Source organism: Lethenteron reissneri, chromosome 38, assembly GCF_015708825.2.
Source record: "Lethenteron reissneri isolate LAM-NWPU_2019-01 chromosome 38, ASM1570882v1, whole genome shotgun sequence".
Classification (NCBI taxonomy): Eukaryota; Metazoa; Chordata; class Hyperoartia; order Petromyzontiformes; family Petromyzontidae; genus Lethenteron; species Lethenteron reissneri.
In genome coordinates this window covers 10383232-10398309 of record NC_083816.1, presented here as the reverse complement: position 1 = coordinate 10398309, position 15078 = coordinate 10383232, and the positions used below count along the sequence as shown (strand labels likewise).

Sequence of the window (15078 nt, the reverse complement as noted above, 5' to 3'; positions counted from 1 at the left end):
TAGTTTATATACGGCCCTAAAACTCAAGATGGTAAGGCCCTATTTGCCTAGGAAGGAACGAACTCAAATGTTCCATTGCCCTTGCTCTATGCTGCTAGTGGCTTGTTACGCTACACTTGAGCAAACTTCATAGGCTCACTGAGATGATGCAGAGCCCCCACCACACATGGGAAGTCGAGTCCATGAACAAGATTTCAGCAATTTAGTGACGGTAACAAACCTCCATTACACTGATTATACAAATGGTGGTGCATTTGTCCGTGTGGTGCAAGTGTGAAAATGAACTGAGGAAATGGGTGAGGCCCAAGTTTAAATGAAGAGCAGGTATAACTACACAAAGGGCTGGTACTGGTAGGAACCTCCTGGTTACACCAAACCACGGGATTGTGTCCATACTCTTAGTTCTTTTGGTAAAGTCACGTAGGTAAAATTAATAAAAATAACGTTTTGGAGGCAATACACAATCGGTTAAGATCCGAATCTTAACGGATTGTTCACGTTTTACGGTGACTTTCAGACCGTGTTCCACTCACTGGCATGGTACAGTGTGCAGAGTAATGTATGGTGTCGTAATTGTATAGTAAATATATAGCAGTGTGATACACATTAGGGTGGGTAGAATAATACAGTGTTATATTAAAATGGATAAGGTAGCAACTGCAGCAGCAGCAGAAACTGCAGCAGCAGCACCTGCAGCTCCCTTTGATGCTGTTAATCCTGCATATGTAGTACTAATCACATTCCTGCATTTCCCATAAATATGCTAAATTCCTCTTGATATGCAAATTCCTTTGTCAAGGCGCCCAACTTATATATATGCTCCAAGCTCGTGTGCTGTTTCATTCAGACTGTCGCCTCCGACGGACCTGGTTTTCACCTGAGGACGGCTGCTTGCGTTGTGGCCGAAACGTCTTAAGAATAATTTTATTATGTTTTATTTGTATTATTTTATTACTTCCCTTCTACGTGACTTTACCGAAAGAACCAAGAAGATGAATCCCTGCAGTCACGAATGCTTTAAATCGAAATATAATCAAATGAATTAACTATTTTATATGTTTTTTCATCATGTTTTATTTTTATTATTTCCCTTCTACGTGACTTTACCGAAAGAACCAACAAGATGAATCCCTGCAGTCACGAAAGCTTTAAATCAGTAATACTGTTTACAGAAAGTTCATAACCTCCAAGGATGTAATTTTAAGCAATGGCTTCAAGAAAGAATGCATTTGCTTGCAATAACTATAAGGATTTAGTGAAAGGCTCAGGAAAAGCCCTATTTCTCAAGTTACCAAAAATGTAAATTTAAAGCTCTCAATCGCCAGCCCATTTGCCATCCCCATCACTCAACACTCATGACACGTGGCTTTTCACATTGACCAAAGTCTCACCCTTCACACGTTTATTCCAGCAGGCACTGCACAACAGCCCATTGTTAGTCATATCAAGCTTGCCACGAAGGGAGGGGGGGGGGGACTCAACCACAGGACCTGCAAAACTTTGGGACAATTTACTCAAGAGCAGTACAGGATAATTCTTGCAAGTTTTCTTCACAAGCTGTTGATTTTAAGGTGGGGAACATTTTCCTTGAAGGCCAAATCGGATTAAAAAAAACACTTTGGAAATGCCAAGCATGAATACTCACGACTGCAAGAGGCCCTTCCTTGCAGTGAAAGGAACAAGCCAAAATTCGAAAAAGTCTTGCCTGCTCAAATATTCCCCTCCAGTACTAGATTGTCACAAATAACACACTTGCAGTGATGGATAAATATCGTTCTTGATGTTTATTTGGGGTTGTACCGTGGTGCTATTCCTCACGATGTCCGATGTTTCACACCACGTGCCGGAAGCTTCTTCAGGAACTAAACTCGATCAAACAAAATCGGCGGGGGGGGGGGGGGTGCCACCGTATCCCAAGTCGGAGGCCTCGCGTGGACGCCGGGTGTACCAGACTGAGTGCCCCGTGCCCTCCCCACCCCTGTGGTGGACAAGACTCGTGAGCGGCCGTGCCTCGAATCCAGAACAGACCAGACGCGCCGAGGGGGAGGAGAGGAGGGGGGGGGGGTCTGCACGAAGGACGGCCGATGGAAGGACCAGGATGGGGGGGTGGGTCTTCACGAGGCCGAGTCGGACGCCTCGGAGCTGTCCTTGAGGTCCGTGCTGCACGTGGCCTCGCTCGCGTCCTTGCTGTCGCCGCCGCTGCAGTCGTCGGCGCCGTCGCGGGCGCCGCGTCGACCCGCCGCGATGGAGGCCGCCGCCTTGGACTCGGCCTGCCCCGACGGCGTTGGCGGCGGCGTCATCAGCGCCTGAGGGGTATCGGTCTTGATGTTCAGCTTGCGCAGCTGTACGACGGGCACAGGTTAAGAAGAGGTACGAGGAAAGTGACGAATAATGTTGGTGTTTATGTACTCCTTGGTTCTTTCGGTAAAGTAACGTAGGTAGAGAAATAAAAACTAGCGGCGTTTGTTTATTGTCACTGAGAGCAGAGGGAGATGGCGATGTTTGGTTATTGGTCAAACTCAAGACACTGAGCTTTACAGACAGCTATTGTTCCTTTTTGTATTTTATTTTACAGTTAATAGACCCGTAGTATAACCGGGGTCGGCCTGCCAGATTCAAACCCTGAACCTCTGCAACAAGCGACGAGTGCTCTACCGCTGGGCCGTGATTTGCCGAGAGAAGCGACGCGCAGTTAGGGAGCAGCATTTCCGAGAGGGGAACAAGACAGAGAATTACACGAAATAAGCCAGTTGTGACATTTTTTATTTGGGCATATTTGGGGTGAATAAAAACGGAGACGATGATGTAATGAAACATCCGTGGATCTTCGGCTATGCCAACTGTCATTTAAACAATATTATTTATTGCAAATGTGTAAACACATATAAGGGACTGCGAGAAGAAAATCCTCTAAAGCAAATAAATAAGTGATTAATATAGTCAAACGACTTGTCAGTTGAAATAATTGTGCTCACTTCCCATTGGCGATCTCTCACATGGACAGCTGACGTAAGGAGCACGTAATCTGATTGGGGGGGGGGGAGTGGGTCATGATGAAACACCCAAATAAGATTGTGGAGAGATTAATTTGGACAAGCCCGGAAAATGTGAATTGTAAACGAGGGGTCAGTTGGAGGAGCGTTCGAGCAAAACGAAGGGGATTGGTGGAAAGACAGAGAAAGTTCTAGAAGGGTGAAAAAGACTAAACTAAACTTTTTTTCTATTTTACCAGGTAAGGCCCACTCAGCTATATAACTCTTTTTCAGAAGCAGCCTGACCACAAATAAAAGCTCAACGAAGTGGCTTATCACGTGCAAATTTCTACCAGCCAAACACTCTAGCATGGTTGGCTACGTACGGTGAGAAAGACGTTTGACATACATGTTTATAAATGTGGAGGGAAAAACCAGAGAACCTGGAGAAAAATCCACGCGACCATGGGGAGAACATGCAAACTCCAAATATACAGCCAGTGGCAGGGTAGGGATCCAACCTACGACTTCCTGTAGTTAACAGGAGCCGATGAAGGGAGTTTGGGGCAACTGGAGTGATTGGCAGAAATTGGTATGCATGCTGCGGGCTGTACGCACATTGACGAAAAATACAGAACGAGTTATGAGGTTTACCCGACTGGAAACGAGCAGCTGTCAGTGTTGGGGCAAAGGCTCTCTCACCTCATCACCCATCTGTGCCAGGTCTCTCTTCATGGCGTAAGCATCTTCCCCGTCGGCATAGTATTTGGGCTCCACTTCACTGACTCTGCCGTGACCAGGAGGGGCGGGGAAGAGGTGGGAGAGATGGAACGTTGACACAACACGCCGACAACCACGTAGGCGCAAATCAACGTAAGCCCGTTTTTGCACGAGTAAGTGAATAAGCCATCGGCCATTCGTGCCTGTGTTCCTCCAACACATTTAAAGGAATCTAATGAAATAAAAAGCAAGATACATTCATTCTAGATTTGATGTTTTCGTGACTGCAAGGATCCATACTCTTTGGTTCTTTCGGTAAAGTCACGTAGGTGAAAAAAGTAAAAAATAAATAAAAATAAGTAAATTAAATCACAACGTTTCGATTGCAACACAAGCAATCATCATCAGGTGTGACAACCACAGCAAGAAAATGTTATATATACATTGATTGACACTTGGGTGTTACACAGAGTCATCATCATTACAATCAGTAATGCTACGTCCACAACTGAAGGCCTCCCCTTGGCGGCACCATCCCCCATAGTTTTAACTTGCAAAAGTTCCATCTGCGCATTTGCTGATCTCATGATTCCATCTCCACGGTGGGGCCATCATTCCACGACGGTCAATGTCTCGTCCACTGACAGTCGTTCCTTATCGCGTCGTGTCCCTGTTCCGAGCACACTTACATTGGGCTCGGGGCAGGACACTTTGCAAACGTCTTTAATCAATTCCTGTAGTTAATTTTCAGCGGTTTTTATAACGACAAACGGAATTTGACAGTGACTATTACCTAAAACGTGTTTACAAGTTTGTAATCGGTAACATCTCCGGCACCTCCGATTAGCACAGTTGGCTACGTACGGTGCGAAAGAAGTTCAACAAACATAACCATGCATCAATTTATACCACGAATGTAAAATGGTCCCACTTACTGAAACTTGAGCGTGTTGGAGTAGAGGTGCAGAGCTGCCCGGTTGCTGCAGAGGAAAGGAGAGTGATTTCATTTGTACAATTCTACTCTGACCACGCATTAACTCCCATGCTGTGGTCTCTCTTGGGACCACCTTACCTGTTCAGTACCACTGAGCCGTTGATATGCATATAAAACTAAACTCTTTTTATTTTACCAGGTAATGCCCACTGAGCTGTATAGCTCTTTTTTAAATCCTTTATATTAAGTTCGCTTGCTTGCGTGCTTGCTTGCTTACGACCGTGCAAATCTTTCGGTCGTTTTTTAACCCACTTCCCGTGATCCAATCGAGCTGACATTTTCCACACAGATTCGTTGTGCGAGACAATTAATGTTCGTGAATTTTTTTTTCCAAAATTTTACACTGTTTAGGGAAAACAAATTAAATATTTAATTACCAATTGCTTAATACTGGCAGAAAATCATCTGACCCATAGGTGGCAGCCATCTCAAGCCAGAGGACGAGAAGTCTCTAGCCGCCACGCATATAAAGGATTTATAGTGTTTAGAAGTGACCTGGCCACAAATGATAGCTCAACAAAGTGGCTAATCACGTGGAAATTTATAGCAACCAAATACTCTAAATGCACGTTTCTTGTGTTGTTGCTTTTCACACTGAACCCATCCACCACCACAATTCCATGAATGGCCACGATTAATAATCGCGGTTGGATTTAAACAGCAATGTATGTCTCTCGTTAGGCCTGCCTTATTCGTGTTATCTGTCTCGTATGTTCTCTTCTGTTCGCTTCATCTCAGTTGTTCCACGAGCCTAATTATCACATTTTGCATGTACTTTTCCCCAGGAGTAAATAATCAAATCTCACGGGCACAGCTCAATTCAAGGACCGTGAGAGTCGAAATCACTTTTGATCAATGGATAATAATATGCCTACCAGTAACCGCAACAATGTTTTCTGAACGAGAAAAGGAGGACTAAAGCATTGCTCATCAGTACGCTACAATGTCAATCACAAGCTACTCCGGTGCTAAGAAACCAGTGGGTTCTATGCGATGGTCATCAACCTGCACAGCGGCATGGCTGCAAAGCCATGGCGTGGCCCGAGCGCTCACCTCTTGCGGACGTGCAGGGACACGTATTTGGCGTTGAAGTTTTCGATCATGGCACGCGATGCCTGGTCCATCAGCTTCTGTGCCAGGCCCAACCGCCGGTGCGAGCGCTTCACCGCCTGACGCCGGGAAAGCAGCAACGGAGACAACACACAAATCTAGATTGAACACACATCTAGATTGAACACACAAATCTAGATTGAACGCACAAATCTAGATTGAACACGCAAATCTAGATTGAACACGCAAATCTAGATTGAACGCACAAATCTAGATTGAACGCGCAAATCTAGATTGAACACGCAAATCTAGATTGAACACGCAAATCTAGATTGAACACACAAATCTAGATTGAACACGCATATCTAGATTGAACGCGCAAATCTAGATTGAACACACATATCTAGATTGAACACACAAATCTAGATTGAACGCACAAATCTAGATTGAACACACAAATCTAGATTGAACACACATATCTAGATTGAACACACATATCTAGATTGAACACACAAATCTAGATTGAACGCACAAATCTAGATTGAACACACAAATCTAGATTGAACACACATATCTAGATTGAACACACAAATCTAGATTGAACGCACAAATCTAGATTGAACACACAAATCTAGATTGAACACACATATCTAGATTGAACACACAAATCTAGATTGAACACACAAATCTAGATTGAACGCACAAATCTAGATTGAACACACAAATCTAGATTGAACACACATATCTAGATTGAACACACAAATCTAGATTGAACACACATATCTAGATTGAACGCACAAATCTAGATTGAACACACAAATCTAGATTGAACACACATATCTAGATTGAACACACAAATCTAGATTGAACACACAAATCTAGATTGAACGCACAAATCTAGATTGAACACACAAATCTAGATTGAACACACAAATCTAGATTGAACACACAAATCTAGATTGAACACACAAATCTAGATTGAACACACAAATCTAGATTGAACACACAAATCTAGATTGAACACACAAATCTAGATTGAACACACAAATCTAGATTGAACACACAAGCTGTTGATGATGCTGCTGCTACCGATGCAACAACCCCACAACCTTCCCCCTGGAAAATTCGATGGACAAGGTTCAGAAAGTGTACGTAATAGCTCTGTTCATCCCCCCCCCCCCCAAGTAATTTAGACTAATCTTCCCGCAGGCCAGACAGACGTCTTGGTAAATGCGGAAGCACCCACACTTTTGTCCCCACCACACACAATTGTGGCGTACCCATTTATACTGCCGGGTGAACATAGGCCGTGGAATTTAAGAAACCTACCCATCATTTAAACTGCTGTGCCGGTAGATCAAACCGAGAACCTCTGGATTGCAAGTCCATTGTGCATTCTTGAGTAACCGTGGAGCGTGGGGTGGTTATAAATGTGGTGGTGCTGTGACTTCACTACCCCCCCCCCGCTCACCAGGGAGGTGATGTGGCCATGTGGGGCATCGTCTGGGTCCTCCTCCCTGCATGAGTTACAAAAAGAGCAGAGCCACCGCACAATTAACACCTTGCATGCAAAAGATCAATACGAGTAAAACATCACCACATAAAAACATCAAAACGCACGTGCTAACTCCAATTCCGATTGTTTGGTTTAATTATATAGCTACAATTGAAGGAATTATATAAATTGAATGTGCTTTGTGTTAAAATCAGTCCTGTATTATTTCCAACCTCCCCCCCCCAAACACCCACGGCCTCGTCCCAGTCGTGCGTGCAAGTCCAGACTCAAAATCTAAGCAGGATGTTAACTTTCTCAATATCTTCTGAATTTCGATTTAACCTACCCACTGGATTTAAAGGGCCAGTCAGTACTGAAACGGTTAATTAACAAAGTGATGGGAAATCAGTGAGTCAGTTGAATTGGAGTGAGGCCCACTGAGCTAAGAATCGCTTTTTCAATAGCAACCTGTATTATTGCCAACACTTGAGTTTCTTAAGTATCAGATTACGTATCTTCTAAACTAACCAAACCACCTATTTCACATAAACAAGCAGCAATGACTAAACAAAGGCTCCAAATATAAATATCGCTTACATTTTCGCCAGCACGTAGCCCACAATCTTGCCATTTTCATCCTCGGCCACGTACGAGAGCTACAGTACACATGGATGAAAATGTTAATATTGGCACATTATTATGTGAAGGCCGCATCAGTGTTTATTTTAATAGCATATCCAAAACTAGGCGTGAGTAGTTCAAATGGTGGTCACTGACTGCACCTGCATGGAGTCGGAGGGTGTAGATGACCGCCTATGAAAAACCGGGGTCTACGCAAGTACATACTAAAGGCCTCCTTTTTGCCAGTACCAAAATATAATAGTTTTTTCCCCCTTTTTTCTGGCCAAAAAACTTAAACCTTTTTAAAAGGAATCATGTTTACATTAACCACAATAACCTGCGGTCAGAATGCAAACAAAAAACACACTATGATAATATATGCATTGTCCTTGAAATTGATTGGTCCACACCAGAGACAGCTTTCCTTAGAGCCTAGTCTCATATGGTGTTCGACCAGATGACACCAAAAGGCGCACAACTCATTCTGACCGCAGGTATTGTGGTTAATGTAAACATGATTCCTTGTAAAAGGTCGCGGCGTTTATGTGCGCGGTGTGACGGAGTCGCCAAAAATGTATTAATTACGATTTAGACTTCCGTTAATTCGGGACTCCGGGGTTCCGCCATAAGGTTCATATGTTTGGACACGACTACTTTTGCTGTGTAACTGCATTATTACGTCACCTGGGGCCAGGAAAGCCCATGGTAAAAGTAGTACTTCATCTGGTAGTTCTCAGGCAGGCACAGCAGGTTGCAGTGCTGCATGTTCATGAGGTCCTCGGGCTGCGAGCACGAGGTGGGAACACAGAGAAAGGCAAATCAGATGATGATGTATGCTGAACTTCTTTCGCACCGTACGTAGCCAACAGTGTTCATCAGAGGTGCGGGGGAAGAACAAACTAAACACAATCTCAGTTCTAAAGAACTGAGATTGTATATATATGCATTGTCCTTGAAATTGATTGGTCCACACCAGAGACAATCTCAGTTCTAAAGAACTGAGATTGTCAAGCGAGATGATTGAAAAGTGCTCAGCTCCAGTGGTTTCCTAATATCGGCGGGAAGAGCGTTCCAGACGGCCACAGAAGCGCATCTGAAAGCGCGCGATGCGGTGACTTTGTTCGATGGCCAGCAGCAAAGAGCCGCTGCTACTGCGAGGATAAAGCGGAGTTCACGTGATTGGTTATACTCATTGACGAGATCAGGTAGTTATCGTGGTTCATTTGTGTCAAGCAGATCAGGTGTCAATACGGCCGGCCTCGACTCTTGAGATATGTTTAACACAAACTCGGTTTCGCATTCATGTTTGTGATTGTCAGTGGCTTACAATAGATTGCCTGTATTGATCATGACCACAAAAAATCAACACCTTGATCAATAACACTGCCTTAAAAAATTACGTTTCGGGCAACGACCCTTTTTCACAACACGTAGATCACTGCAGGCGCAGTATATCTATTTCAATACAGACCTTAATCTGTATGTATGTCTTAAAAACCTCCAGGGTACTTCCCGACAAGGGAGAAAGCTGATATTTGGTACTTTTAGGTCACAAATAGAAAAAAAATCTGAAAAATCTGAGATTTTTTAATTTCAAAGTCCCCAAATCTGATTTTAAGTGCCCCCATAAACATGTTTGTGCGTGTCATTTAAAAACCGTAAAAAATATAAGATTGCTGGATTGTTTTGCTTGATAGAGCGTTAAACAGCAAATACTATTAAAGCGAGAACCATTGATCTATTTTTAGTCTTTTGAGATATTTCGGAATAAAGCGGTTTTTAACGAAAAAAAAAGCATTTTATGTTCAAAACGGAGTATTAAGTTCGTAATTATTTCTTTCTAATAACAAAAAAAGGAATATTTAAATTGAACAGTTTATGATGGGTACGTCTTTAAGTATAACAAGTTGAATCAAGTCAACATTTTTTTGTCTTTTTGCGGAAACATCAACATTTTAGTAGTTGTTAAGTGTCTGATCATCGATACAAATTGTAACAAATCATTCCAGCTTATTTATTATCCTTATTGAAACACCTTTGCCCGGCGAAGGCAGCAGGCTTTATACACTAGTTCGGAAGGAAGTAAGTTGATGCACGAATGACTTTGATACGCGAGTTTGACAACTCACAATCAATAACTCGGAATGAATGAATTAAGAATGAATTGAGATGATTGATTCGGGCCTGGCCGCACGAGGCCCGGACCTCTGGCCAACTCTCACCCTGGCGTTCCGAATGTTCATGGTGGAGCTTCTCTGGGTCGTAGTGGCAGTGGACAACCCGGCACGAGGAGAGACGAAACGTCTCGCGGACAGAGAGAGGAGGAGGAGAGAGACGGAGAGAGACGCCGAGAGAGACGAAGCGACGATCACCCCCACGCCGCCTGCCCCTCGACTAGTTCACAGCGGAGCGAAGGACCCCGCAAGTGAGGTGACGTCACGGGGGTGGCCACGGCTGGCGCCTGGTTTACTAGCCCCGCCCCCTTCACCAGCACCCCCCCCCCCACCCTTACTAACCACCACCCCCACCCACCCCCCCAGCACCACAACCACCACCACCACCCACTCCACCACCGCAACCACCACCCTTACTAACCACCACCCCCACCCACCACCACCCCACCCTTACCAGCACCCACCCCTCCACCACCCCTCCACCACCACCCTTACTAACCACCACCACCCCCACCACCACCCCCACCACCCCCCACCCACCCCCACACCACCCCACCACCCCTCCACCACCCCTCACCACCACCCCACCCTTACCAGCACCCACCCCTCCACCACCCCTCCACCACCACCCTTACTAACCACCACCACCCCCACCACCACCCCCACCACCACCCCCCACCCACCCCCCACACCACCCCACCACCCCTCCACCACCCCACCACCCACCCCTCCACCACCCCTCACCACCACCCACCCCTCCACCACCACCACTCACCCCTCACCACCACCCACCCCTCCACCACCACCACCCACCCCTCCACCACCACCACCCACCCCTCCACCACCCCTCCACCACCACCACACAATCCACCCCTCCACCACCACCCACCCCTCCACCACCACCACCCCACCCTTACCACCACCCACCCCTCCACCACCCCTCCACCACCACCACCACCACCCACCCCTCCACCACCACCCCCACCCCTCCACCACCACCCACCCCTCCACCTCCACCACCACCACCCCTCACCACCACCACCACCCCTCACCACCACCACCCCCCCACACCACCACCACCCACCCCTCCACCACCACCCACCCCTCACCACCACCCACCCCTCCACCACCACCATCCCTCACCACCACCACCACCACCCCTCACCACCACCCACCCCTCCACCACCACCCACACCACCACCATCCCTCACCACCACCACCCCTCACCACCACCACCACCCCCCCCCCACACCCCCCCCCCACACCCCCCCCCCCCCACACCACCACCACCTTCCCCAGCCATCTGGGACCCCACGAGGTCAGAGTGTTGATGATCCTCCATGGGCAGCAGTGATGGGCAGGGTTTGTGGCCACGCAAGGCGGCTGATTAGACCAACCCAAGAACCACACAGACACATGTTGTAGCAGTGACGACAGCGCGTGTGTTGTCGCTGCTGCTGCTGGTTTGTGTGTCCCGACTGACCCGGGTGAAGCTCTTTCCTGCGTGGTCGTTTGTTAGTTTCGTGATGCTGTCTTTGTGACTCAAAGTCGTGTGTGTATGTTGAACTTATTTCGCACGGTACGTAGCCAACCGTGCTAATCGGAGGTGCGGGTGAAGGACAACAAACTAAACACAAAAGCCAGTTCTAAAGAAATCGGGTTTCAATCTACATGATTTATAGCTCCAGTGGCTTCCTCATATCGGAAGAACGTTCCAGACGGCCGCAGAAGCGCATCTGAAAGCGCGCGATGCGGTGACCGCCGTTTTTGTTCGATGGCCAGCAGCCAAAAGCCGCTGTACTTCGCTTGATGGGTCATATTGCTCCTTGACGAGACGAGACGAGCAAGATGACGAAGCGTCGAACACCTTGGAAGACGAGGGATGTCCAAGACGAACAGGCGGCACTGCAGCACCACTGCGGTCTACTCCGCACGTGCTATTATTACACGCTTTCTATTAACTAACTCTGTTGTTGTCGTATCCTCAAATCTTGTAACTCAATTTTAAGCCACTTCCCAATGTGGTATCGACTGCAAGCTTGGTATACTTATGTCTTACTGATGACAATACTATATTCTATCATAAAAAGAAATATTTTAAACAATCTTTTTACACGCTTTCTATTAACTCACTCTGGTGTTGTCGTATCCTCAAATCTTGTAACTCAATTTTAAGCCACTTCCCAATGTGGTATCGACTGCAAGCTTGGTATACTTATGTCTTACTGATGACAATACTATATTCTATCATAAAAAGAAATATTTTAAACAATCTTTTTACACGCTTTCTATTAACTCACTCTGGTGTTGTCGTATCCTCAAATCTTGTAACTCAATTTTAAGCCACTTCCCAATGTGGTATCGACTGAAAACTTGGTATACTTATGTCTTACTGATGACAATACTATATTCTATCATAAAAAGAAATATTTTAAACAATCTTTTTACACGCTTTCTATTAACTCACTCTGGTGTTGTCATATCCTCAAATCTTGTAACTCAATTTTAACCCACTTCCCAATGTGGTATCGACTGCAAGCTTGGTATATTTATGTCATACTGATAACAATACTATATTCTATTTTGATTTAAAGCTTTCGTGACTGCACGGATTCATCTTCTTGGTTCTTTCGGTAAAGTCACGTAGAAGGGAAAAATATATATATTTTTTATTAGTTTGTTGTTTCCCTTCTACGTGACTTTACCGAAAGAACCAAGAATATGGCACATTTATATTTACGCCATCTAACCCAACCCACCCGCCCCCCCGTATTATGGCTATGGGGCCGTCCATAAATGACGTCACGCGATTTTGGATTATTTTGACCCCCCCCTCGTCACACGGGGTCACAAAAAGTCAGACCCCCCCTCAAATATGACGTCACAAAGCTCTGCCCCCCCAAAACCATATTTCCATTTTGAAAATAAAAAAAAATGCTTCAAATCGCTTGCAACTATTGTCATTGTAGTGCGTATTTAATGTGGCGCTGCACTGTTTAAGTATTGTTATAACAATTTTATATTTATTTAAAGTTGCACATTTTGATGTGACGTCACATTTCTCACCCCCCCCCCCCCCCTAGGTGCGTTACGTCATTTATGGACGGCCCCTATTGGTCGCGAAAGCCGACGTCTTAAACCAAGTCTCTGCTCTCCGGTCAAGCTGCAATCCGCACTGGCCATCCTCCTGAAGGTCAAACTACCCGAAAGGCATGGGGAGGGGAGGTCTCCATTCCAGCAGAGGGTTTACAAAAGGCTCGTCACACAGCACGTGTGCACGCTGTAGTGCTCGCTATGCCGAACATGTTGCAAGTCTCGACGAGATGGGCATTTAAAATGCATTCGGTACGAGACAGGTTCCCACGAGAATTAATTGTCACGATTTGGACAGCCATTCGTTTCAAAGGTTACCGTTTTAACGATTTGGGCCGTTTAATCCATACGGACTCGTTTTTACTGGGTTTCGTTCGTGCCATCTCACAGGGCTATACCTAATAAATGAACTGAAACTGTAACACTTTATCTACTCGAGTCTCTTCTGTATGATCTCACCTCGTTTCTTCCGTTTGGTCTGTCGAGCCCGGTTCCTTTAAACGGAGGAAAGAGCAACAGGGAAAGAGGGCAGCGAGAGAACGTGACAAGCAGAGTAGGGGAAGATGATTAGGCAAGTGAGATTGAGATGGGAAACAGAGAAGTGGGAATTACGAGAGAAACCGGGAGATAGGGGAGGGAAATGAGCTAGATACCGTGGAAGGAGGATGGTACATCGAATTTGAGAAAGATGGAAATAAGGTAAAGCGTGAAATCGAGACAAATTGCTACATACAGTACAGAGAAGGCAAGAGAAATGTGGAGAGACGGGGCTCTATACGAATACAAGTTTTGCTGGTTGAGGGACGGACAGCCACGTCCAAAGGATATGCGGGTTGCTCATCTCGATTAAACGACACCAAACTACATTACAACTTACAACTTCGGCAATACAAATGCGTAGTGGGCACTTACAAAGGGTGATGTTGAAACGCAGTGGAAGCCCTGGAGTTTATGAAGTTTTTGCAATATTTATTGCAACCTTTTTTCCACACAACAATCACATTTCCTTTAATTTTCTCGTTATTTTTAAAGAATTTAAATTATGACCTGCTGTCAAACATTTCTCTACCCCCTCCCCCCATCCCATAGCTATTTCGTGGATGTCACCCTGAAAAAAAAACCGCTGCCGGCTTGAAGCAAATAAAAACAGAACATATGCAGAGAAGCGCATGAAATAAAAACGTCAAAATGCATTTTCTTTTGTTCTTAGGAAAAGCCGCAATAACCTGGCAGTGGAGCATCCCACATGACACCGGTGGGTGATGAACTTTGCGCCAAGATTTGGGAGAGGTTAACGCAAAAAAGGTACCCATCACCATGTCCCCTGGCAATCCAGCGTGAGCCGTGCACAGGATAGCACTCGATAGGGGGGCAAAAATATCTGCATAACGTCGACAGTTGACACTGTATGAAAGCGACCGCCATTCACTTTCATGGATATCCACAAAGGCAATCGCTGTCGAATTTCATCGCAATCTATTAAAGCGACTTCTTTAACATTCCATTTTATTTTTTTAAATAAATGTTTTTTTCCAGTGTATTTTTATAACCCTAAACAAACATGAATGTGGGTTGGTGCAATACAAAAAATACTATAGAATGCTGCAAAGGTCACTTAAATGCGTAACTTCCTAAACTCCAGTCCTTGCAACTGTAACATTACACCTTGCAATGTCCACATGTTTTGTCCACTCACATGCAAACTAACGAATATATCATGCATGTGATAACTACTGAAGCAAACCCTCCAGGCTGATAGGGGATGAAGATGCGAGCTTGAAAATCCCTAGCCTAAATAGACCTTAACGCGAGTCGCTTGAACAGATATCTATGCCAGTAAATGTTGGTCGGCTAAGACAAATGCAATGTTGTGCTTTCAGATATTCGCCTCCACAGAGCACTACATGGGTGGAGCCACTGCGCAGAACTTGGTCTGGCATGGCACCAAACATTTATTTT

The 15078-nt window shown here is 45.4% G+C and overlaps 1 protein-coding gene across 2 annotated transcripts; it reads right to left on the bottom strand.

Annotated features, from left to right (window-relative positions):
• Positions 1-1375: 1375 nt before the first annotated feature.
• On the bottom strand, positions 1376-10267 carry NAA10 (N-alpha-acetyltransferase 10, NatA catalytic subunit). 2 transcript variants are annotated; one of them, XM_061567062.1, is made up of 8 exons: positions 10075-10267; positions 8537-8635; positions 7829-7887; positions 7208-7253; positions 5740-5855; positions 4628-4672; positions 3675-3759; positions 1376-2342 (listed from the first exon to the last, which is right to left on the bottom strand). In XM_061567062.1, exons 1-8 carry the CDS (start codon positions 10093-10095, stop codon positions 2115-2117), a joined length of 699 nt encoding a protein of 232 aa, XP_061423046.1. In that variant the 5' UTR covers positions 10096-10267; the 3' UTR covers positions 1376-2114. The 2 variants fall into 2 exon arrangements, with proteins under 2 accessions (XP_061423046.1, XP_061423047.1); XM_061567063.1 differs by having other exon boundaries at positions 1376-2306.
• Between the last annotated feature and the right edge of the window lie 4811 nt (positions 10268-15078).